The sequence below is a fragment of the Epargyreus clarus genome, unplaced genomic scaffold, assembly GCF_041222505.1.
Source record: "Epargyreus clarus isolate Ecla_fem2 unplaced genomic scaffold, WU_Ecla_fem_2.2 ptg000029l, whole genome shotgun sequence".
Lineage (NCBI taxonomy): Eukaryota > Metazoa > Arthropoda > Insecta > Lepidoptera > Hesperiidae > Epargyreus > Epargyreus clarus.
Window position 1 is genome coordinate 11,648,666 of NW_027332235.1, and position 26,258 is coordinate 11,674,923.

At 33.7% G+C, this 26,258-nt stretch overlaps 1 protein-coding gene across 4 annotated transcripts in view; it reads right to left on the bottom strand.

The window, feature by feature from the left end:
* Positions 1 to 26,258, bottom strand: part of LOC140754521 (protein Fe65 homolog) — a 108,183-nt gene that overhangs the window by 50,507 nt on the left and 31,418 nt on the right. Inside the window, exons 1-2 of one of the 4 annotated variants that reach the window (XM_073089549.1) lie at positions 14,787 to 14,924; positions 3,283 to 3,361 (exon numbers count right to left, since the gene is read on the bottom strand). The exons of 1 other annotated variant lie outside the window; for it this stretch is intronic. In XM_073089549.1, coding sequence (XP_072945650.1) covers positions 3,283 to 3,304 — 22 coding nt within the window. In that variant the 5' untranslated portion in view covers positions 3,305 to 3,361; positions 14,787 to 14,924. Of the gene's footprint in view, positions 1 to 3,282; positions 3,421 to 14,786; positions 14,925 to 26,258 lie in introns of those variants that run through there. 2 more of the 4 variants (XM_073089550.1, XM_073089551.1) reach the window with 2 other exon arrangements.

The window sequence follows — 26,258 nt, forward strand, 5'->3', positions numbered from 1 at the left end:
AAATGTTTAACACTATGAAAACACGTCGTAAACCGATAGTAACTATAAACCCTTGGGTTAAGCTTTTCTTTACGGGTAGAGTTCGACAAAGAAGTTATGATGCGCGGTTGCCCTTAAGTACTTTTACTATTTGGTAGGTTTTCAGTAGCACTACCATGAGTTGGCATAGAAACGCCACTATAGAAATTGTAAATAGAAAACTATTGTCATTTTGCTAGTGAATAACATAACTACTATCGTTACGGTATTTCTTGACAACGTCTGTCAAACTAATGACTCATGGGACCGAATTTGTATGGCAATAGATCATAATGACATTCGCTAGCGATTTGATTTCGATAGGTTTTTAAGTTACAAGTGGCTCACACTACGGAATTTAGTTCTACGAGTAACCACCAGAGGCGCTGTACAATTTTTCATACATTTATTTTACGCAGTCGCTAGCGAGTAATACTTTTGTAAACTCATGGTAGTGCTACAGTACAGATTGAAGTTGCAAATGAACACACACCCGATAATAAATGGCCACTATGTATGTAATCATTTTATTACCATTTTATTTAAAAAAAATTGAAAGCAGTGGTAGTCTAGCGATTGATCGCGGTCTCTTAATCGAGGGGTCTGAGGTTCAAATCCTATACACGCAACTCTAATTTTTCAAAGTAGTTATATGCGTATTAAAATTATATATCACCAACTGTACCGATGAAGGAAAACATCGTGATGAAACCTGCATACGTAAGAGACCTTAATAAAAAGTTTTCAAAAGTGTTTGTCAATAATCCGTACTTGGCCAGCGCAGTGGACTATTGGTTAATCCTTCTTATTCTGAGAGGAGACCCAAGCCTAGCATGGGACAGTAGTGGGTCGATTTATAATTCTAGGACATTTGGATTGGAAATATGGTATATCGCAGTTAAATTTCGCGTACTTAAAAACGATGCATTAGTACAAAAAGAACTACATTATATATAGGTTAATGTTCTCAACATTCGAGCTTTTAAGCTTCAAAGCTCCGCTCAAAAGCTTTGACTCGCAAGCTCCATAACGCGGAGCTTGAGTTGACAAGTATACTATTGTACGCCAAGAGTTGACAATGGTACTTGCAGTTATACTTTAGTACGAATGTTTTACTATGAAAATCTGTAACTACTTCAAGATTTTTCATTCAAAGATAGAAAATAGTTCAAAGTAGTAAATGACTATATACATACAATTGAATTGATTGAAGGTGGTATAACCCTTTGTGGTTCAACTCCGGCGGCACCACAGCCAATTCTATTTCTGCCTAATAACAGCAGTGTTAAGCGCTGCTGTGTTCTGATTTGAAGGGCGTGGTAAGGGAGACATACTGTTCCGAGACGTTCCAGCTTAGTCCTTAGGGGTAGCGGCGCATTAGTGGCCGACCTCAAGTAGGAATACCCGCAACCTTCTTGCGGCCCGCAGATATTCCTTATCGATTTTATTTCGCTGTCAATTTTTTTTCAGATACTATATGTAATTTTTAGGACTGGTTTTTTCTTTCGCTTTCAATACTATGTGGCCTATGTTGCCAAAAAACTGTCGACTTCTGTTCTAAAGCAATGGGTAGACCCATTGCTTTAGAACACAATTAAGGTTCTACATTGGCAATATTAATTAAAGTTTCAAAAAGAGTTCTATAAGAAACCATGTAAAACAAGTACCATTTCAATAAGAATATTCCGTCCAAAAACTAAAATCATCTGGCTATTAAATTAAAACTTGGATGTTTCATAATAAAAATGCAAAAACGCGAATTTGACAGATTGTCGTCAAAATGAAAGCCGACTCCATGATGACTTATTAAAAACCATTACGGAGCGTTTTCATGAAGCCATGAATGGAGTCACTTTTCTATGAATATGAAACGTCAGTGAATTTTATGAATTTTATTAAAAATGTGTTTGAATTAATTGCATAGCTTGTGGTGACAGGTGAATTTTATGTTATATTATAAGTTATATCAAAGGAAAAAATGATGCGGTACATTCCGATAAGGAATCATTACCTCCAATCTGACTGATCTGTATTCTGTACTGAATAATAGGCATCTGTAATCATACCAACATAGTATGGGAATTCTACTTAAGGTCGGCCATAGAAGCATTGCTACTGAGGACTAAATTGGAATGCCTCTTGCATTATCTCTGGCTTATCACGTGATTTCGCATACCAGAACACACTAACACTTCTGTTATAAGGTATAAATTTAGGTGTGATGTTGATGTCACTAAAACTGCCAAGGGTTCTACTCTTATTAACTTAAAAAACTCAATTGAAAAAATACTCACTACTAACGTTACAATTATAATGAAATGAAATGAAATGAAATATAAATGAAATGAAATATATTTATTTTGTATAGGCCAACGACTGCACTTTAAATTGTCAGTTACAATATTTTTCTTAAACTACTACCGGATCGGAACGCGACCTCTATATTTAAAAACCTTTAATGGGACAAATAACAATTAACTGCTAAGCCTATTACCTTTTACAAATTTCAAGATTAAAAGGTGAATATCAATATAACGTAAGTCACGTACGCGAGTTGGACGTCTACCACAGTGTCTGATACAAAGTGACTTTCTAAAGAAACGTGACAGACTTAACAATTAACGGTTGGTCAAATCTTACACTTTATCGTCAAAATATACGACGCATTGCCAAAGAGTAAGAAAATGAATAGAAGTGTATTTTACAAATTCTAATATATTTAAGCATTCGACAAGAATAATTAATTTGCCTGCAACTATTTTAATTAAAGCTCTCATTGAAATAGATGGGTTTACCTTCTGGCTTTAAACCGATTTTTAAACTAAGTTAAGCTAAGGTCAAATGAGATAAGAAATTCCTTAATTACCACTTTCATATTTATTAAAATCTGTAAGTTTCATTTTAGAATTGAACGTTAAAATTATTAACATTAACAACCGGACTTAAATTGCCAAAAAACGTTCCTTATTTCGTTTCTAAAGGTCGGAGAGGAAAAGTAAGAAAACAGATCTTAGTTCGGCTTCGGTGGCACCCTGGCACCGCAACACCAATTTCCACCTGTTAACAGCGTTTACCAGACGCTACTGTTGTCGTTCTCGTGGTTTACACATTTGACATCACTTACCCTCAGGTGGCAGCATACTTTAATCTCTTATATTATGTACTTCATTGTCATCTTGTCTTTTATAATTGTCATTGCCATCTTGTCTTATTGGTATATAAAAATCAACAGAAAAAAATTAAACAGTTAAAATAAATACTCACTTTCCCTCTTATGCAGTCCCATGGTGCTATCAGCGCATACTGCACTCACGTGTCTCGGCACATCACTATTCTAACCGCGCTAGAGAGTTGTGCACAGAATATCAAGTTGAGTTGAGCAAGGCTGCCAGAAGTTGCGAGCTGGTGCAAAATCGAGAGTTCTTACAACACTAGCACTTGGATGGAATTATAAAGAGCTGATGTGTCTGAAGATTTTAAAATTTTACTTTATATTTTTAATTCATATTTTTACGAAACATTTTTAAAATATTTTTACCTATAAAAATGTAGATGCTAAAAATGTTGTCAAATTCATACATTACATAACCCACGGAATGTTGTTACATAATTTTGTTTTTCTTTTTTCCTGCTTTTCCAAATCTATCTTTTGCTTAGGTAAACCCTCATTAATGGTGATGTAACAAAGTATATTAAAGAACACTGGAAAATCAACTGTAATACTGGATAATAAATAGACTATTCTTAAATATAAATTAAAATTATTTGTGTTTATGTGAATTAATTTATTTCCATAACTTAATAATATCTATGTTTCTAATCTTCTCGTAAAGGAGATAAAATCTTCCCACGCTTCTATTTTCAAATGATTACGACAGCCTTTGAATTTTAAAAAGCTGCAGCAGACAATTGCCAATTAAAAAAGTTATTTTCTTTAGAATTGCATTTTACTTTCTATTATCACCATTTATTTGGCAAGTCTAGCTTAAAATCTAATTAGTGGTGTCACCAATTAAATTTAATTATTGCTGCGAAATCAGACTAGGTACTTTCCAATTCTGCGGGGAAAGCGTTCTCTCATTAATGAATGAGTATAAATATTGTTACAATTAAGTCAAGCGTATCTTAAATATGGTCATGGTCATAGTTATAGATATGTGTAATTAATTTGGTACGTTGATATTTTTTCAAACGTTCCCGTATCTGTCTAGATTTAAGGCTTGTACGTCTATGCCACTATTTTTTCACATCCATACAAAGACAAGAAAACACCTAAACTAACCTAATTAGAAACCGAAGAGTTTAAAAGAAATAAGCAAAAAAATCAAGTAACAAAATAAATAAATGAATAAATATTGCGGCACGACGCTTTCGTACACATTACATGGTCTACCCGTCGTGGGTTCAAACATTATAAGCGTATTATTAGTCTCATTTTTAATAGCGACTCAAATTGATATGACATAAAGTGGGATTGGAGATATTTACGACAATATAAATACGCGAAAATAGCAATGACAATGTGGAAATCTTAACTAAATTAGCGTGAGAAACGACGAACTACACGTTAGTTAATATGAAATTAGATTAGAGATATGGAGGTACTAATGAAGGAACAGTTCTATTGTGTGTTTATACAGAACAATATAGAATAATACGTAACAAATAACACATCAAATCATGAAAAATAAGAATTTAAATTGTAATGTTAAACTCCGGACTGCGCTACAAAGGACTCGTATATTAATAAAAGTCTGTAAAATATGTAATTTGCAGATAAATAGCAAAATACAATTCTGCATTATAATAAAGTTGCAGTATTTCTTTTTAGAATTAGCATTTTCATTTAAGTAATATATTGAACAAGCTTTAAAATTATTTTAATTGGCCATAATTTATCTTCAAATTTATTTTTAAAATAAACACATTTTAAATGTATTTTGAAGGTAATTTAAAGATGGAATTAAACGAAATTAATGTTTTTATTTTACAAAAACTATAATAATATTTTAATTGTCTACCCAGAATACATGTATAGCTGTAAATGAATTATTACGTACAAAAAATGTATGTTCATTAAAATACAGAAATCATGCAGTCATATGTGATTTGTAGGTTAATGTCGAGAATCCAAACAACGGTTTAATTAAATTTTGGCATAAATAATGAATGTATGACGTAAGTAGGAAACGCGGTGTGCTGACACACAACGTAATAAACAAAGCCTACTAAAATGAATTTTCATATCTTGTGTAATATAATGTTGATAATAAAATTAAGTTGAATTTAATCCAGTTTCGTCCTGATTCGCATTTTATTTTATAATATAAAGTAGCATGCAGCCCACCAGATGGTTAGTGGCTACTGCCGCTCATGGACGTCTATTATCAACCCCAGATAGGATTAGATATTCCTACCTGAGGTCGGCCATAGATGCGCCGCTACTCCTGAGGACTAAGCTGGAACGCCTCGGAAAAGTATATTTCCCTTACCATACTCTGCAAACCAGAACACAGCTGTGCTTAACGCTGCTGTTTTGAGGCAGAAATAGGTGTGGCGGTGGTGCTGCCGAAGTCGAACCACAAAGGGTTCTACCACCTTCATCGCATGTTTTAGCATGTTTTTATTGAAACAGCAAACGAGCATGCAGTGCCCTTGATGGACACTTAAGCAAGAATTCACACAATAGCACAAATCTGGGCCTTAGCCACCTCACAATGAAATTACACGAAACTTAGTCATTATACGTTGGTTCGGTTAGGCGTATGGTCAAAGTATATTTGTGAAAATGTCAATTAATTCTAATAGACATTCGACCCCGTGTTTCGTAGGGTAAAACGTCGGTTACAATTATTATACATGCCATCATTAGATAGTTATAGATACTTGGTGGAAGCCTAATGGGCGATTTTACAACAACCGACTTATAATATATCGTCCCCCGCTAATCCACCTTGTGGTAGAATTTTATGATTCGTTAGTGGAGACACCACACTTAACACTAATTTCTGACTTATTACAGCAGTTTTAAGCATTGTTGTTTTCACGTTTAAAGGATGTTGTTAAAAAGACGAATACGAGACGTTCCAACTTAATCCCCAGGGGTAAATAATAACGATGCATTTGTGGTCAACCTGAGGTAAGGATCAAATCTTATCTAGGGTTAATTACAGACATTCAAGAGCGGCAGTTATTGCTACTTACCATCAGGTGGACTGCATGCTCTTTTGCTTTATAAATTATAAAAATACAGCGCAATTACATGTGATTTAGGCCATCTTAATTAAGGAAAAAGATACGTATAAACAAGAAGTCGGATTTTATGTCGGAATTAAAATGGCAGTCACACAAACGACTTTAAGTAGAGCGACTCTTAAATAAGTAGTAAGATACATGTTTATGCGCCACCGTTCTAGATATCGCGAAATCTTTGACAGTAGCATAAAATACAACAAACAAAACACAAGTGGCTTTGTACCACGCTCGACTGACCAGTTGCGACCTTGGCTTAAAATAATTACAAATGTTTGGACCAATGTTCGTGGCATATCTCTTTGCATTGATTTATCCTTATTTCTTATATTTTGGTTTTATTAAGAATATTTTACGAATAATAATATTGCATCATGATTATAAATTAACATTAATAACATGCGTAAAAACATAATGTACTTACATAAAAATAACACAAAAACTTTTAATGCATGTGTTATAAATAATACGAATTTAAAAATACAAATCAACATTCGAAACTCCGCTGACGAAAACACATAAATAAATAAAGTTTAATAAAAAATAACGCATTAAGAATGAAACGATATTATTTCATGTCATTTAATAATAAAATAACGTTTTATTATTAATAATAAAATAACGTTTTGTTATTAAAACGAAGTATAATATAAAGAAAAATAAATAATATTGGAAACATTTGTTCCAATACATATTGCCAATACAATAATTGCTCGGTCAATTACACCCAACTACTGCGGAGTTGACTGGTATTTATGCCTAATCGTTTAGGTACATCCATTTCAATAATTGTTCAGCATAAAACTAATGGCCCTGAAGCGCTGGTGGAAACATTATGAAGGTGGTAGAATTATTTGTGGTACCTAGGTATATCTTTTTTCTGCTTACTAGTAGCACTGTATTACTGCTGCAGCTACATTCTGATGTGCAGACAAGAAAGACCGGTTGGAAGTTGGTTTTAATGCAAAAATACTTTTTATTTGAAAGAAAGAAAGAAAGAAAGAAAGAAAGAATGAAAATAATTTATTCGGCAAAAAATATGAAAAAACCACAAATATAAAATTACATACAAAGAATATTATAAGTTTTTTTTGGGTAAAATTGAGCGTAGATGTAGGTAGAAAAGAAGTCAAATTCTTGAAAACGATCTACAGTTTAAATTAGTTTAAATGGCTTGACTGGACATATGAGGTAGATTCGTCTGAAATGTGGGGCTGACAAAGGCTGTGTTTTTAAACACCCAAGTTCTTGTTAAAATAAGGTATTGCGATACTACTAAAATAATGATCACTCAGTATTGGAAAAAAAAAAAGTTCTAGGTATAATAATTTAAATAATTACATACAAGAGACATTACGAAGTGTGAAAAAAGATATTTTGTCCAGTGGATATTTTTCTAATTACTTAACCTTAGATTTTCTAATTACTAAGCTAAGCAGCATGTTCCGGTAATTTCTCTAATATTTAATACTTCCAGCTAATCCGCTCATATTCTAATTATATAACTGTTTAAAGTAGTAAACAAAGGAAATATGCTTCCTATCGTTTAATACGTTAGTATATTTATTTTATATCAACGATAATTTTTATTTCAATACCTTATAACAGATAAAATATATATCGTTTTAAATAGCTAATTCAAATATTTATTAGAAAATAATAAAACTTGATTATGGTCATTCATGTAATGTACCATTTAAATTACATACATACAAATTATTCAAACTGATCATGGTTCGACTCTATCGGTATCTCGGCCATACCTATTTCTGTATATTCTTCTACATATTTATAATAGCAGTGTCAAGCGCTGCTATGTTCTGATTAGTCTGGTTTGGAATGGAGAGACAAATAATTCAGCTTCCTAACTCATTGTTCAGGGGTAGCAATACATCTAGGGCCGACTCTGGAGAACTCCAATACCATTAGAAATGGATTAATTACCAGTAGCCTACTACTTAATATTACGTGGACTGTTCTCCTTACGACTTCATTGAAAATCTTAAGATTTAGTTATCAAAAAAAAAAAGTATCAAAATTTTATTTATTTCTTCACAATGTTTTTCCATATATATAAAAAGTTATTGGAGCCCACCTGATAAGCAATCTACATGGTTGTGTTTATTGTACATAGAAAACATTGGATACAAATATGTAAAGTATTACACAGTGAGTGTGTGTGTGTATGTGTTCGTGTGTGTATGTGTGTGTAAGCATGCTTGTATGTGTACCTACATTTCTATTTATTTAATTATTTTTTTCTATTTTTTTTTCCTATGTTATTGTAACTATATCTATATACCTAGGATATACTCGTAGGTATACACACTGATTATTTATATTATGCATATTTTATTATCTTTTTATTTGAATATGCTTTCATATAAAAAATGAACAAAGGTTAACCGGTACATGAATCGTCGTTAACCTTTAAAATGGCGGATTTCTTTTTATTGTTATTAATTACAGAATGCCAACTGTCACGCAATCCGACATAAAAGATTTTATCATGTTCTTTTATAATTAATTTTAAAACGGAATCGTCACACCTTAATATTATTTTAAAAGGTGTTTTCGTCGTCTACTTAATATCCTAAGGAATAAAATTCGTTTCCTAGTGGAAGTGGTAGAACCCTTTGTGGTTCGACTCCGGAAGCGTGACCACCACACCTTTATACAACATATAGTATGGCGTATACAACAGTTGTAAACGCTGCTGTATTCCGGCATAGATTAGTAAAGATTACTCACTCCTAACAAGTAAATGTACCCAGTTTTGAGAATTGAAATAGTTGCGTAAAAAAGTTTTGCCACGTCTCCGTGCTAAAATGACCCTAAAATATTTGAAATAATTATTTATTTATTACGTAAATTATGCAGTTTTAGTTATTTATTCGTAAATTTTCTCTAAAAATGTTTTTATTTGTCAAGAATTCAAAAAAAGAACTTACTAATAAGCCGTTTGTGGCTTCATTCAATTTCAAGGCGGCGAAGTATCTTTACTAACCTATGGCTTAAACAGAAACTTTCGTTTTTAAACCTCTGGCAAAAGATTGTTAAAATGTGCTCTTAAATTATATTTTGTGACTTTTTGACTTGACATTTACAGTATAATATTCAAATATCAGTTTATCAAACATGAAAGTTGCAATGCCCTTTGCTCATTTGGTATTCAAATTAATGATTATCGATTAAATCGACCATCCATAGACGTGGATTATCATTTTTGTGTTTATAATAAATCAATAATCTTCGCTATTAGCATTCAATTTCGAATGCCAGCGCCTTAAGGTTATAGATAATGATACATTAGTATGTGTTAAATTAGCATAAAGTTATAAATCAAATGTTAAGTTTTCTCTATGTAAGAGAATGAGCATTTAATTTTTCCTTAGAAAAAAGTTACTCAAAACGTTTAATATACATTGTCTTACAAAATCAGATATACTTATGCTCGGGGGTTAGACGAGTCTAACCTATACCTCTTAGGGTAAGAAACTGAAAATTATAAGACTAGGCAATCAGTAGAGTTAGCAAGGGCTCAAGTATTAAGGAGTAAGATTATGCAATTCATAATTTAAGACTTTATTAAAAGCTAGCTGACCCGGCAAACTTTGTACCGCCTCAAAATCTATTTATCAAATATATTTCTTATAAAATATAGCCTATGTTACTTGTAGATATAATGTAGCTTTCAAATGGTGAAAGAATTTTTAAAATCGGTCCAGTAGTTTTGAGCCTATTCATTACAACCAAACAAACAAACAACTGCTATTGCTGTCCCACTGCTGGGCACGGGTCTCCTCTCAGAATGAGAAGGTTTAGGCCATAGTCCACCGCGCTGGCCAAGTGCGAATTGATAGACTTCACAAACCTTTGAAAACTTTTTTAAAGTTTTTTCAAGTATGCAGGTTTCCTCGCGATGTTTTCCTTCACCGTTTAAGCAAGCGACAATTAATTTCTAATGCACATATAACATCGAAAAAATCAGAGACTTGTACCTGGGATTTAAACCTCGGCCTCCTCAAGAGACTGAGTTTCTTAACCACTAGGCTATCACTGCTGCAGTTATTAAAGTGTTCCACAAAAATCTAAAAATAAATCCCTACCGAATAAATTATCTTTTCATTCGATCAATTACCCTATATCCATTACTGCCTGAATCAGAGTATCACAGACAGACATAATACATTTAGTTACTATTATCGGCGGGCATCGACCCGATTCGCCGTGCTCCAAATTCTTTATTACACCGCTTATTAATACGGTATAATGAGACCACATTGTACATTTTATATCAAATTGGTAGCATGCAGTCCACCTGATGGTAAGTTACAGAACTGTTGTAGTGATAGCGTGTAATTTATGTAATGGTAAGTAATCACTGCTCATGTTAGCTTGTGGTGCCTTTTACCCGTTGCGGAGGGTAGTGTTGTTTGAGAGTATGTACATGTTTCATTCTTTGGCACGCCCTCCAGTCCAATGCGATGGATTTTAATATATAAGGTGTCGTTGAATTTGTCTAAAGTAGAGGTGACATACTTACTTCAAGCATATAAAGTTGATATGTTTTGTATAAGTATCTCATCACACCCTTCAAACCACAAATAGTTTTAAAACATATGGGTAAGGCGGTGATGCCTTCGGAGCCGAACCACGATGGCTTCGAACCCACAACTCTCGGAATTAAACCAGTAAAGTGACCGCTCTACCACAATCGTGAGTTTAAGATACTTTTTCTTTCAAAATAGAAAGAATTTCGCGTATAAATTAAAAAGAAATTATGATACAGTTTATTGATTTGATCAAACAAATAACTCAGCGAATGAGCAATAAATATAAACAATCTGTCATCCTATTTGTTTTACAAATAGGGAGAAGCCATCTCTCGAATAGGCAATGTGATATTCAGGCAATCATATTGTTATTGTTGTCGGTCAACGGCCTACTGCCGTGCTCCGGATTTTTATTACCACGTTTATCGACAGATATTTTTATTTTTTCCCATTTTCGGACAGGGATTTTAATTTCTCGGTCTGTGGAAATAGGGCAAGGTGATTACTATATCGTTACAATAACAATAAAAAAGTGTGTTTTAAAAATCTTCTTTTACTTCAATTTCATAAAAGACTGCCGATTTACCTCATCACAATCCATTATAAATAAAATTCAAAAATTCTAAGAGAAGTTGTTATCAGCTCCTGGTGTGTTGCTATTTAAATTTGTGGTTCGATAAGCTTCTACAAATTAAAACTTAATGTCACTAACTCTATACAACTTCTGTTAAATCAATATTGTTAGGAAAAGATTTTAGTCCTCTTATATTACCAATGTGCTATAAATATTGAACATATTGCAGATGAAAAGCTGTCGCCTTTATTTTACTTCCACTGCTCTGCTTGGATCTTACCATGCTTACCAAATGCTTATGGATAGACTTTACACACCTTTGAGACTTTAATATTCTCGGATATGTAATGTTCTGCACAATTTCTCCCGTTAACACAATAATTTCTAATAGGAGCGAGAGCTTAAAACCAGATGGACTGTATTCATTTACTTACATTAATGGAACTCTTTTAAAATCAGTAGGGCACCCCACGCCCCAGTACCCCACGTCACGTCACGTCATGAAGCGATCAATCAAAACTGGGCCATTTGCACACACTCTATTTTCTCGAATGATCCATCATTATTTTTGGGGTAGATTGTGGGCAGGAAATGACGTCTGGTTCAATCGGAACTTGTTCGTGAGTTTTGGGTTACGACTTAAATTGATTTGTCCTTAATAAGCTTTTTATGGCTTTATTTGGTTTAGTGAATTTTACGTGATACTGCTGTTGATGTACAGATCTCTTCCATACAAAAGTAGTACTTTATGGTGCGTAGTTACATCTTTCAGTCTTAGTATAGGTACCTATTAATATACCCATTTGGGTTTACACATTTTTATCAATTTACCAAAGAAAATTTCAAAAATTTAAGAACCCGCCCTCCAAATTACATAAGCAAAATTAACGGTGTACATAATAACAAACGACCTTGCAGTTGACTGATGATAAGTAGCCACTGTCACCTATGAACATCTTTAAGCAACTCCATACAGTAGAGGGGACCCTGAAGCCTATCCGTTGCCATTCCTAAAAACTAAGATGTTCGCCACATATACTATTTCTGGCATTCACAACCTTCGCCCGAAATGCAGAAATGTTTCACTTGCTTTGAGGACCCACGTGGCGGAGCGGTCACCATGCCGGTCTGACGCGCAGAGGGTCCCGGGTTTGATCCCCGGCCAGACAGATTTCTAAATGATGAATTTAGATTTCTGTTTTTGGGTCTGGGTGTTTGTGTATTTGTCTCCATAGCACCCACTGTGTATTTCCATAGCACCCACGATACTGGGAATCTTAGTGTGGGGCTGTGAGTGTAGAAGGCCGTTTTTTTTCACGCTAGAAATAGACGCGGCGGTACCCTTTCAATCAAACTATTCTTGTTCTACCACCTTTCAAAACTGTACAATTTATATATGTATACCTTATGCTACAAACGGTAACACAGTTGTTACATGACATAATATATACGTTTATATACAACGTGTAACCAACAAATACCAATATATTAGGGCTAATCCGTGTTCAGTATAGATTACGTCGGCTACCAGTGTTTCTGTAATGGAATCAACATATTTCTGACGTTATGTAAACTTTACTGGTACAAATAGCCCAGTGTAAAGTAATTCGGGTTCCTCAACAGAGGTCCAGGGTTCAAATCGGTAGTATTTTCATTGCATGAATGCCAATATAAAAAGTTACACTTATTATTAAGTCCCTCTTTTGCCCATATATAAGTTGTTGGTAATACCCATGTAAGTAAAAAATTCACAACATTTTTTGTAACATTTTTTCATGTTATTGCTTTTTTTATAATATAGGAGTAGCAAACGAGCATGCAGTCCACCTGATGAAAAGTCACTGTCGCTCATGAACACCTGTAATGAACCCCAAATAGAATTAAGAGTACCTTAGGTCGGCTAAGGATTGCTACTCAGGACAAAATCTGTAAATGTAAATGTGTAAATAAGTATTTCTGCCTCTCCATAGCTTTTAAACCATTGCACATTGAACAATACAACAAAGGTTAAGAATAATACAGATAATGTGACGGTGGTACGAGAAATGAATCACAAAAGGTTTTACCATCTTTTATTTCTCATACACACTACTTATAAGTTCGAAATTTTTCAATAAAATGTAAAAACTGTTTTTGCTTCTGATCTGATGTTATAATAAATTATTCAATTAAATAAAAGCGTTTGTAGATATAGTAGGGGAGTTCGATATCAGATTTACTTTGTCTACACTAATATTATAAAGAGGAAACTTTGTTTGTTTGATTGTAATGAATAGGCTCAAAAACTACTGGACCGATTTTAAAAATTCTTTCACCATTCGAAAGCTACATTATCCACAAGTAACATACGCTATATTTTATATGAAATATGTTAGATAAATAGGTTTGAGGCGGTACAAAGTTTGCCGGGTCAGCTAGTAGTCTATAAACTGATTTCTATATCCTTGGCGGCCTGGTAAAAAAATGTACACTTAGCTCACAGTATTCTTTGTTCAGTAATTATTAACGGTTTTATGAAGGTTTAATTGTAACTACACCAGCCATTGTTTTATCAACTGTGATAACTGTAGTCATTATATTAATACAAAATCTTAATATTGACTTACAGATGGCTTGACTTTAAAATTCAATTTAAATAAATATAGTTCAAAAAACTAAAAACACGCTTTTATGATAAAATCAACTAAAAAGTAGAAAATAATTTTCAATCTAGGAATCAATTAAGGAACAGTAAATTGTATAATTGAAAAAAAAGCGTGAAGTGCTTCACTTATCAATTTTCGAAAAGCACCCCACACTTTTTCCACAATTATACAATTTACTGTTCTTGATCTTCTATATCTAAAAAACTAACATAAGTATAAATAAAAAGGGACCAAAATTGAGAAATAATTTAAACATAATTATTATTTATGCATATTATGCTTTACATTATTCATGTTAATTTAAACATGTATCTATTATAACAGACGTGAGAATCTTCACAATGCGCCGCTCTCGTTAATAAAAGAAACTAATTTAAATAATACTGACCGCATTCCGGACATTGCATAATATGCTTTATTTGCATATTAACGACTAAAATAAAAGAGAATTAAGTAGGTAAGTTCCTACATACTAAGCACAAAGCCACTACATTATATTGTAAGGTAAATTCACGAATTACACAATAAAATACGGCATTTTCTAATAAGAAATCAAAACAAAACAAATTTTTAAACTTCGAACATTTTCCAGTTTTTTTTTTAATTCTGTGTGTAGTGTTGTAACATTTGTCGTAAACAGACACTAAAAACTCTCAATTTTAAACCGGCTTCGTTCCGTAATTAAAAATATTAACAACACTAAAATAAAATTACGACAAAAGTATTCACAAGCAGCCTTACACAACAACGTTGAATCCAACACCGACTCAACACGAATCAAAACACAGCACAGATAAAAAATCCACGATTGGTTAGTCACTTCACTCCAAAAATGGAACCAGTATTAGCGGAACGCAGTCGACATATGCACTCGCGCGTGGCTCGAAGCAGACTGAGCGGAGGGAGGGGGGTACAGACGCAGGGGCGCGCGCCCTCTACCCATACTATCGACGAAACGGCGCAGTTATACCAATCTCGACTTTAAGCACCACCATTACCACCAATGAGTACTAAAAAGCTAGACGAAACATCGTTCGAACAATTTCATGTGCTTTCGACGAGTGCTAACGCACTCTACAAGCGTTATACAACAGCTGATTGGTCGATCAATGAAATTAGTTTATTTAAACCCTCACAATGAAATATTTAGTAGTTCTTTACGTTACAAATAGTTTGGCAGTTTATCAGGATTAAAAAGTACTTTTAACAAATTGCTGTTGACTTAGAGTAGACGTGGATTTTAATATGGGTTTATCACGGGCCTTAATGAATTAGTTAATATAATGCTAGAGTTATTAGTCTTAGAGCTTTTTAAAGTTGTACCTGAGCGTTAATAATTTTATTTAATTTTCTGTGACATTAAAATTAATTTCACATTGTAATAATGGGCTGTTCACACGATTTTACGTCGTATATTTGATCAAAATTAGTTACAAAAGTGAAATACGAATCTTAAATGTTTGTATACTTTTGACTAAACTGTACCTAATTAGTCAAAAGTGGTGAACTATGACCTAAACTGTGTAACCCGAAGATTTACCCAGTAATGGAGAGAGGGTTTAAATATTGCAATGCGAGCATAGATAAGTACTAATCTATGAATGCGAGTGATAGCGTATGCTTAACGTAAACATAGGTATTCTTTTTCAACATATCCTTAAAACCGAAATGTCAGGTTCTTATAAGCATGACAACAGGCTGAAAATCTTATTAAATGGTAATAATAAATGCCTCAAGGAATAGACAAAAAAATATGTTAAAAAATAGTTTTATCAGTAAGATTAAAATCTTTGCATCTAAATGCAGATTAAATATTGCGACTTGTGTCATAGAACCGAAATAGGACATTTTCCAAAGGCATATTATGCGGATTTGTGGCAAATACTTTACAAAAATTTAAGGAATACTTCTGAAATCCAGATATTGCTTCCTAAATAGGTATTATGTAACCTATAAATGAACAAGGCCAATAACAATGACAATGCCAAGTAAAAGTTTAAACAGTAACCTTGCAAATGTTACAGGATCGAGTGATACGGCACAATCGTGAGACATTTCAACCGAATTCTAAAAATAAAACTGATTATTTGCTTTCATGTTCAAATACGTCGGCCACATAGGCATGTTATATGGTAAAAATATTTGTACACTGTAAAAATTCAGTGCCAAGTAAAAGTTTAAATATTACCTTCTAAATGTTACCGGATCGATTGATACGGCACAATCGTGAGACATTTTAAGCGAATTCTAAAAATAAGGCTTATTATTTGCTTTCATGTTCGAATAGGTCGGCCACACATATGGCGAACATATTTGTACACTGTAATATGACAGTGCCAAATAAAAGTTTAAATATTACCTTGCAATTGTTACAGGATCGAGTGATATGGCACAATCGTGAGACATTTTAAGCGAATTCTAAAAAAATACATTATTTGCTTTCATGTTCGAATAGGTCAGCCACATATATTTGTACACTGTAATATGACAGTGTCAAGTAAAAGTTTAAATATTACCTTGCAAATGTTACAGGATTGAGTGATACGGCACAATCGATTTTAAACGAATTCTAAAATAAGACTTCGATTATTTACTTTCATATTCGAATACGTCGGCCACATTGAAATAAAACTTTTGATAGATTTATTAATATGGCGTTTGGGTAAATCGTCCCTATTCGGGTAATCAGCGACCCTAGCGGATTGTGTCAGAACTAGGAAATCATATTGTCCCCTACGTAAACAAATACCAAAACAGTCATATCTGTCGAAACGTAAAAACTCCTGGTAAGGGTACTGCTCACAACTTCAGAGTGGAGTAGCAGTTTGGCGCGCACCATACTGAGATAAATATTAAAGAATAAACAAAGTGAAGTAATACCTGTCAATTTAATTTTACTTACTTTCAGGCTTTGCAATATTCAATAAGCTTATACGCCTAATTACCCACGCTTTTCCCTGGATAAAATATAAACTATGATACTTCGAGCGTATTAATTTAATAAGTTAGATTATTTAATGAATAATAAATTTATAAGTTAAAGCGATCTTAGCAGCGGATAAAGAACGTTATAAAATTGGTAACATATTGAATTTTAAGCACCGGTTTTAATATGTTGATTGTGTTTATAATTGAATATAATACATTATATAATTAAGAGAAAGATATGTACTATACCATGTATATAACTTGATTTATAGTAACTTTGGGATCTGCTTAACCTTTCCCTCTGTGGTTCGACTCCGGTGGCACCACTGTTACACCTATTTCTGCCTAATATCAACAGTGTTAAGCGCTGCTGTGTTCAAGGTTTGAAGGGTGTGGTAAGGAGACATATTTTTCTGAGGCATTCCAGCTAAGCCCTCAGGGGTGGCGGTGTTTCTGTGGCCAACCTCTGGAAGGAATCTAATCTATCTACCAATTAAATCAGGTGGACTGCACTCATTCTTTGCTAGTTCAATGTTACAAAAATATCTATCTATATGGTATATAATAAATTTCCAAACTACCTATTTTAATGGAAAATCTCTGTCATTGCCCGAACTCTACATATTAAGAACAAACTATAGTAAAGAGTAATTTCATCTTAACAAAAAAAATAGGTAAATTGTTCTTTTGTCAAATTGACGACACATTTCCATGAAAATAACTCCAAGTTTGGCACAGGACAAGTTTGGCGTTCATTTGCCAATACAGACGTTCTTATGTCCTCGATTCGAATGAAGCGAGCGACGACCTCTGGTGTCGTTATTTTGAACTAGTCCTTTGTCTGGAGTCAAATAAATATCAAATAGTTAAAGGCTGAATCAAATTAAAGAGTTAAATGTGGTTCTAACATGTAAAGTTCAATCGAGAAGGAACCATCGCTTATGTTACTTCTGTGAAACAGTTTTTGCTTAGTATCTCTGTAAAGGACAATGCCCATGAAAGTATGGCCAAATACTACCACCAATAATTATTTTTTAGATCAGCACCCGGGTTCTGAAGTTATTTACCGAAATGTTACATAACCTCAAAATCGAAAATATCCGACGATAGATTGATGGTCGGTTTTAACTGATAGTATGTACCTATAATGTAGTTCGATTAACATATTCCATTTACTTTTACAGGTAGTAGGTAAAAAAACCTAAAATAATCCTAAAAACCTAAAATAATGAATTCCGAGAATAAAATACCGCCATTTTAATTTTTAAGAACAACAATCAACATTTCGTCTTATTTTATCTTAAATGGAACCCCCTTGTTCAAAGAAACTAATCTGATCGACAAACTATGTGAAAAAATCAAAAAATAATTTTAATATTACTTTCATTTTGATGCATGAGAAAAATCATTAGTCAAAACACTAATAGATCTTATTGAATTCCGAGTATAAAATTCCGCCATTTTAATTTTTAAGAACAACAAACAACATTTCGTCTTATTTTATCTTAAATGGGATCCCCTGTTCAAAGAAACTATTCTGATCGACAAATTATGTAAAAAAATCAAAAAAATAATTTTAATATTACTTTCATTTTGACGCATGAGAAAAATCAGTACCAAGAATGGGCATTCTCCTTTAATCAGATGATACTATACCAGAAGATATACCAGAAGCAAACGAGCATGCAGTACATCAGATGGTAAGTGGCTGCTGCTACCAATGGACATTTGTAGTCAACTTCAGGTATAATAGGAGTCTTAATTGTCGTCGTCATTGTGTCGTCAATTTGATAATAGGAGTCTTACCTGAAATCTACTACAAATGTTTTGCTACCCCGAGATCAAGTTAACGAGGACTGAGAACTAAGTTTTGAAGGTGGTAGAACCCTTTGTGGTTCGACTCCGGCGGCACCACCGCCACACCTATTTCTACCTAATAACAGCAGTTTTAAGCGCTGCTGTGTTCCGGTTTGAAGGGTGTGGTAAGGGAGCCAGACTTTTCCGAGGCGTTTCACCTTAGTCCTCAGGGGTAGGTGGCGCATCTGTGGCCGATCTCAGGTAGGAATATCTAATCCTATCTGGGGTTGATTACAGATGTCCATAGGCGGCAGTAGCCACTTACCATCAGGTGGACTGTATGCTCGTCTGCTACTCCGATATTATACATAAAAAAACAAACGCCTAAAAAATTAAACGCCTAGTAAGTATACCTATGTATATCTGCCTTCAAACCAGAAAATATCAATGCTTAACATTGCTTATAAGGTAGAAATAGGTGTGGCGCTGGTGCTTCCTTAGTCGATCTACGAAGGGTTCTATTAAAACCAGAGCCACAATTATTTATTTATAAAACGAACTATGAATTCGTATCCTCGGCGAAGTTACAAAAGTTCCTTCATTTCCATGAAGCTGTGAATGGCCTCAATTTCTTTATTTTGTCTTTATTACTGTTATTTTATGTCTAGTGCTAGAGTCTGGAATATTTTCTTTTGGTCTGATTGCTTTCAATATTAAAATGACGACGCTCTTATGACTTGATTTAGATATCTTCTTTTTTCTAACTTTTGCGCTAAATGTACGCAATGCTTGCATCAGCCAAATTAGACAAACAGAATAAGTGTTTTTATACTCTTTTTTTCCGAAATAAATGAGTTTTTTTATAAGATTCAAGTAGCAAACGAGCATGCAGTGTACGTACAATAATTAGTTACTTCTGCTCATGGACATCTACAACCAAGTCAATTCAGAATAGGTGCTCCACCTGAAGCCAATCATAGTTGCAACTACCAACGACTGATATGGTCTCCTCATTGGTAAGTAAGGCATACAAATCCTTCCAAAACACAAGAACGGCTTTACACTGAACGGCTTTCCTAAACACAAGAACACTGAAAATCAGTGGCCGTGGTTCGCCGCGGTGAGGCTGAGTGTGGAACCTTTTGTTAAATTTTACTGCAGCATTGTTCTGATTTGAGAATCATGTTACTGTTAATTATGCCATATAATGTTGTAGTATTATTTGCAAATAAATATTTCTTTCTTTCTTTACGTTATATAGGTGTGGGTACGGTACCTTTTCGATAGAACTTTAGCAATGTAGCGATGAGGCAGAGGCGCTACTTGATAGAAAGCAATCACCGTCGCCTATGGACATATACAACACCAGAGGAGTCGCCAATGCATCGCCGGCATGGAGAGCTCTTTTTACACCTTTTTTTAAGAGACCTATGTCATAGCGCTCCTGTCAGAGATCTCTCGCCGGCTTGATCATGCCCGGGGAGTGACCGTGCTCCAACAGGCTCAGATGTTGAGAAAACTTCGATAGCGTGATTCAGAATACTCGTGGCGCCATCTCTTGGCGAGTAGCGGCAAGTCACCACAGATTCATAGACGTCCACTTTTAGATACATTAAGATCTTTAAAGCTTTATGTTTTTTCAGTACCTTTCCAGGAATGTAGAGGATTCTCCCGGGTGCAACCGGATGAAAAAATATTAGAAATAGCCGCTTTAATTAAAAAACCGTCAGTGTTATCCGGAAACTTATAAGCCATGTATAATTACTAATTCATTATGCATTCTACTTACATGAAATTTATTTACACATATTACTTTCCATGCAGCATGTTACACATGAATGTTTTACACCATTTTTTTCCTAAGTTACGATAAGGGCTGCCAAATAGTGTTAGAATTTTGACACTCTTCCAAAACGATAACAAAAAAAATGTGAGCCGTCACGGGACGCCTGGCAGATGTGAAACATCGACATTATTTTGTAAAAGTAGGTAATATGCAGAAAAAAACATATTAATTTTTTAATGTTCATATTTATAACAAATAAGAAAAAACTTTCGTGCGCTGCACGCCATCAGCTGATTTTGAAATACAATTCTGTCAGTCTTAATAAATTTATTCTCTGAGAAGAATGACATTAAAATTAATTAATAATTTAAAAACATTGTATGCAATGATTTTTATGTGAATTTTAATCTACCAAGATAGTAGATTTTACATTTGCTGGCGCTCAAAACACACCAAATATACGCGTGCTTAATGCACAGATAAATGCATACTTTAATTATAAAAAAATAATTAACTTACTGATGACTTGATGGTGTGTCATAGTGTGATTTTGCTTTCTTTGCAGAAGGCTGATCACTTTCACTCTCTAAATTATCACGGTCAGACATTTTATTATCAGAAAAATAAGCGGGCAATACTTAAAACATACAAAATACGTCAAGTGGTGTAAAACGAGTTAAAACGACTCCAGTCGCTCTCGCGCGGCGTAGTAATACACACGAATGTCACTGAACACGTTAAACGTCATTATTTTGAATTTTAAGCCTCAAAATGCCTTCTTGTGCAATGCATAAATGCAAAAATTATGCTCGAAAAAGAAACAAGATTCATGGAATCACCTATCACACGTAAATGAAGAGAAATTATTAAATTTTGTTTATTTTTCGTGTTCGATCCGCCATGATTACATGAGTAACCAGAAAGAGACAAAGTATGTTTTTGTCAATGAAAGTGATAAAGACGCAAAATGCATGACCATGCATTTTGCGTCTTTATCACTTTCATTGACAAAAACTTTCATTGATTGAATTGAACTGTCATAGATCAATGAAAAAATTTTCATTGATCTATGACCATAGATCAACAGAACAGAAGTGACATTTTATTGAAGCTCACGATGTTCATACGTGTATGTTATAGTTTAAGATCCCACTGCTTAATTTTTATATTAGTGTGTTTTAGTCAAAATATAACTTTTTATAGTTTATTTTAATAAAATAAAATCGATATATGAGAAATTCTGTATCCTAATCTCTAAATTTTCTTCGATATCTGTGGAAAATAATAAAAAATATTAACATAAAATTTATATAGGATAGTATACGGTATTTTAAAATTTCTTTAATTGAATAAATTAACCTAAACATAATTTAATAAACAATCTTTGTATAGCCAGAAATTAATCCTCAAAAAGACCACGGTAAGATTATATAAAATTCGCATGTCACGATGTTAGTTACTGTACTCCTGCGAAACGCTCTTACTGATTTTCATCAAAATTTATATGCATATTCAGTAAGTCTGAGAATTGGCTACTATCTATCTATTTTTCATATCTCTTAAGTGATAAGGGTTGTTCACCCTTAACATTTTTTATATTTATATGGCAACACAATGTTTGCTGGGTCAGCTAGTACATTTATAAAATGTACACAACTTTGCAATTAATGGTCGTGTGTAAAATAAAACTGAAAATAATAAACATAAATTAGTAAAGATACTTCGCCGCCTTGAAATTGAATGAAGCCACAAACGGCTTATTAGTAAGTTTTTTTTGAATTCTTGACAAATAAAAACATTTTTAGAGAAAATTTACAAATAAATAACTAATACTGCGTAATTTACATAATAGATAAATAATTATTTCAAATATTTTAGGGACATTTTAGCACGGAGACGTGGCAAAACTTTTTTACGCAACTATTTCAATTCTCAAAACTGGGTACATTTTCTTGTTAGGAGTGAGTAATCTTTACTAATATACGATAATAAATATAAACAATTTTTAAATCGTATATTTTAAACCAGTCGATACATCTGTATAGATACATTCTTTCATCAAATTATATATTTATATAATAATAATTTATTTAGTTAAACTGTACTATAACATTTCTACGTAAACGATGTACTAAAACTATTATCGACAGTTCTGGACATTTTTTACCTTCTGTTCCATTATTTCATTGTCTTTGACAAGCATGAGTATCAATGAGAAATATACGTCCATACGTCCCGTTTTTAACGGGACAGTCCCTTTTTTCGATGCTTCGTGCCGTTGTCTCCGAAATGAACCATTGCCATTGTCAATTAAGTAACAGGATATATTATAATTGTGAAAAAACATGGGGTGCTCCATTTATCAGTTTTCATAAAGCGCCCCACATTTTTTGCACAATTATACTATTTACTTTTCCTTAAATGATTCCTAGATTGAAAATTATTTTCTACTTTTTAGTTAATTTTATCATAAAAGCGTGTTTTTTATTATTTCTAACTATATTTTTTCAAGTAAAAAGTATTTGACATAAAAAAATCGATGTCCCGTTTTGACTGAAGTAATCATTGGTCACTATATTCCATGGTCAATATTTACGTTTGCGTACACTTGAAACGCAAGGTCAAACACTAGTTGTCTTTTTTTATCACATTGTTCTAATAGCTCTGTCCCTTATAGAACATTTGTCTATGTAGTTAAAGGTAATCGTCGCCACGCCAGAAATCTTTTTTACGTGCGGCTATAGATGTTTCACATCAAAAATAAAACTGTGTGGTACAACAATAAAGGTTTTACTTTTTATTTTTAAGGTACCCTTACAGTTGAAATTTGACATATCGATCGGGGGATCGGTAGTTCAAATCCCAGGTCTCTACCTGTTTTTCAAAGTTATGAGTGTTAAACATTAATTATCGCTTGCTTTAAATCATCGTGAGGAAACCTGCACGCCTTAGAGTTATAGTTGTTTTAAGGTGTGGCGGTGGCTGTCCCTGTAAATCGGGGCCAAAATCGGGCTACGGTATGCCTGACATAAAAGGCGACTAAAAGGGGGCTTCCGGGATTGCGGACGGCAATAGTGGGAGCTCGAACTGTCCGGCCAGCGACCCCGGGATGGACGGCGGTATGTGTGGTAGCTCACCTGGGCGGAGCCCGACGGGGCAACGCGCCAAGAGTTTTAGTGCGGTAAGAGTGTCGTTCCCACATAACCCAGTGCCGCTCCCACGGCACCGGGTACCTTTTGAAGGTTTCTCCCTCGTTAACAAAAAAAAAAAGATGTGGTAGTGGTGCAACTGGAGTCGAACCACGAAGAGAATAACCCTTGAAAACTCTATAGCAGAAATAGCCACTTGTATTCCCAGAATTGACACGTAAACGAATCCAACGGTTAGATTGATTCATATATACATACATACATATCCGAAACTCATTAACCAACGTCGGTATCAAATGGAAAATCTCGTGCCGCAAATTGGAGTAATTAATTGAATTTGACCGGTCGATTGTTGATGAGCATGTAACACATATACATACTTGTACGTAGTACGGACAGTAGCATTACCATGAGTTGGCATAGAAACGCCACTATAGAAATGGTAAATAGAAAACTATTGTCATTTTGCTAGTGAATAACATAACTACTATCGTTACGGTATTTCTTGACAACGTCTGTCAAATTAATGACTCATGGGACCGAATTTGTATGGCAATAGATCATAATGACATTCGCTAGCGATTTGATTTCGATAGGTTTTTTACGTATCGAGTTACGTCACTACGGATTTTAGTTCTACGAGTAACCACCAGAGGCGCTGTACAATTTTTCATACATTTATTTCACGCAGTCGCTAGCGAGTAATACTTTTGTAAACTCATGGTAGTCCTACAGCTCGTATGTAGCATGTATACTAGTGATTACTTAACGTTGCATCATTGTTAATTACTGCACCGATATGTGGGCTTTAGTTTAATGTTATGTTATATTACGTTAGTGTTAGCGCTTTCTAGGTAATAGCGCAATAATTATTTTGATATTATTATTTTTTTATATTATTAAATTGTTCTTTTTTTCTTTTTTAGTTAACTTTAGGCAACCTTTTAATTTCCAATTTGTAATGTATTTTTTGTAATGTTATTAGTTGTGTACATCTATGTGTGTTTATGTACTTCTTATATGTTAGCTGTCTTCATTTCTAATTGAAATTCCATGTTATTCTTTTTTGGCCTGAGTTATTTATAAGTTTTTTTGCATGTAATTTTGTTAATGAAGCAATAAATAAATAAATAAATATAGTATAGGATTAGCAGACGAGCATCAAGTCTGCCTGATCTAGAGAGCTATTGATGCCTATGGAAATCTGCAATCAACCCCAGACCAGATTCTGAGGTCGGCTGCAGATGCCTTGCTACCCCTGCGGAATAAGCTGGCAACTAGGCATCTATTTTTTATAAGAGTGGAGTAAAGTATTAATATTAAATAGATCCATGGGTCCGCCTATGTCCAAGAATGAGACAGTAATATGTAAATTACGACAATGGTATATTACTGTACTTTTTAAAAGATAACGTTTAACAATAACTTTTTAACTATGTTAAAAGTGCCCATCAGTAAAATAAAGGTTTAGCACTGTGAAAACAACTATTTTTATATGTACCTTACATTATTTAAACTAGAACACTCAAATATTGTTTGCTAATGGTACTAAAACACAAGACAAATTGTAACTTTGATATTTTTGGAAAAGTAAAAAAATACGTAAACATAAAGAAAACAACTCCACATACAACCTAACCATAATCATGAAATATTTCACAACGTGGCCTCTCATTACGATGAATAAATAATTCTGAAGGGAACGAGCCTTATCGATTTCTACCAATAGCTGAATATCAGACATCGCTTACTTTATAACTGAGTTTAAACAAAGTTGAATACATTGATAACTTTGCTTTCGACTTTTGAGGATTCGGATTCGGAAACATTTTTTATGAAACTGAAGGACATTAGTTCGTCTGATATATAAAATATTTTATTTATCCGAGATATATTCAAACATACAGTTCATCAAAATCACCCTGTAATTATATCTGTAATAGACCCTAAATATGATTAAAGAATTATTATGTGTTTGCCTAGATACTCATTTAAATTAAGAAAATTATACGCAAAGCGGGGATAACCTATTAGGTTTAAATTGAGTCTTTCACGCTATGAGTCCAAGGTTCGGAACCTAGACACATCTTCCTATATTTTTGTTTTAATCAAATTCTTATAGAACTCTTTTTCAACGTCAATATAATCTATTACTACTTCGGAACGTGTTGCGTTATGGAGAAGAAGCGCTGAACACAAACTCTATAACTCACATCTTTAAAAAAAGCATTTTAAAAAATAACGATAAAAAAGGCTACTAAATTCATCTTACTCAAAGCTACTCGAGCCCAACGATAGGATATAAACACAAAGCTTCAAAAACCAAAAAAAAACTTACTCAAAACCATTCCAACCTGGTACAAAACCCCGGAAAACAGAACTAAACGGCACATTACAATCAATAACCAGCTGAAACAACCCGAACTCTATCCGAATCAAGCATTAACCTCTCCGTGTACTCTCCCTTGCATAGAGTTGAGTTTCGGTCGGTTGGAGGTTCTATTATAATTTATTTACAGCGGAAAACCCAAAGCTGAGTCACGACTGAAACTG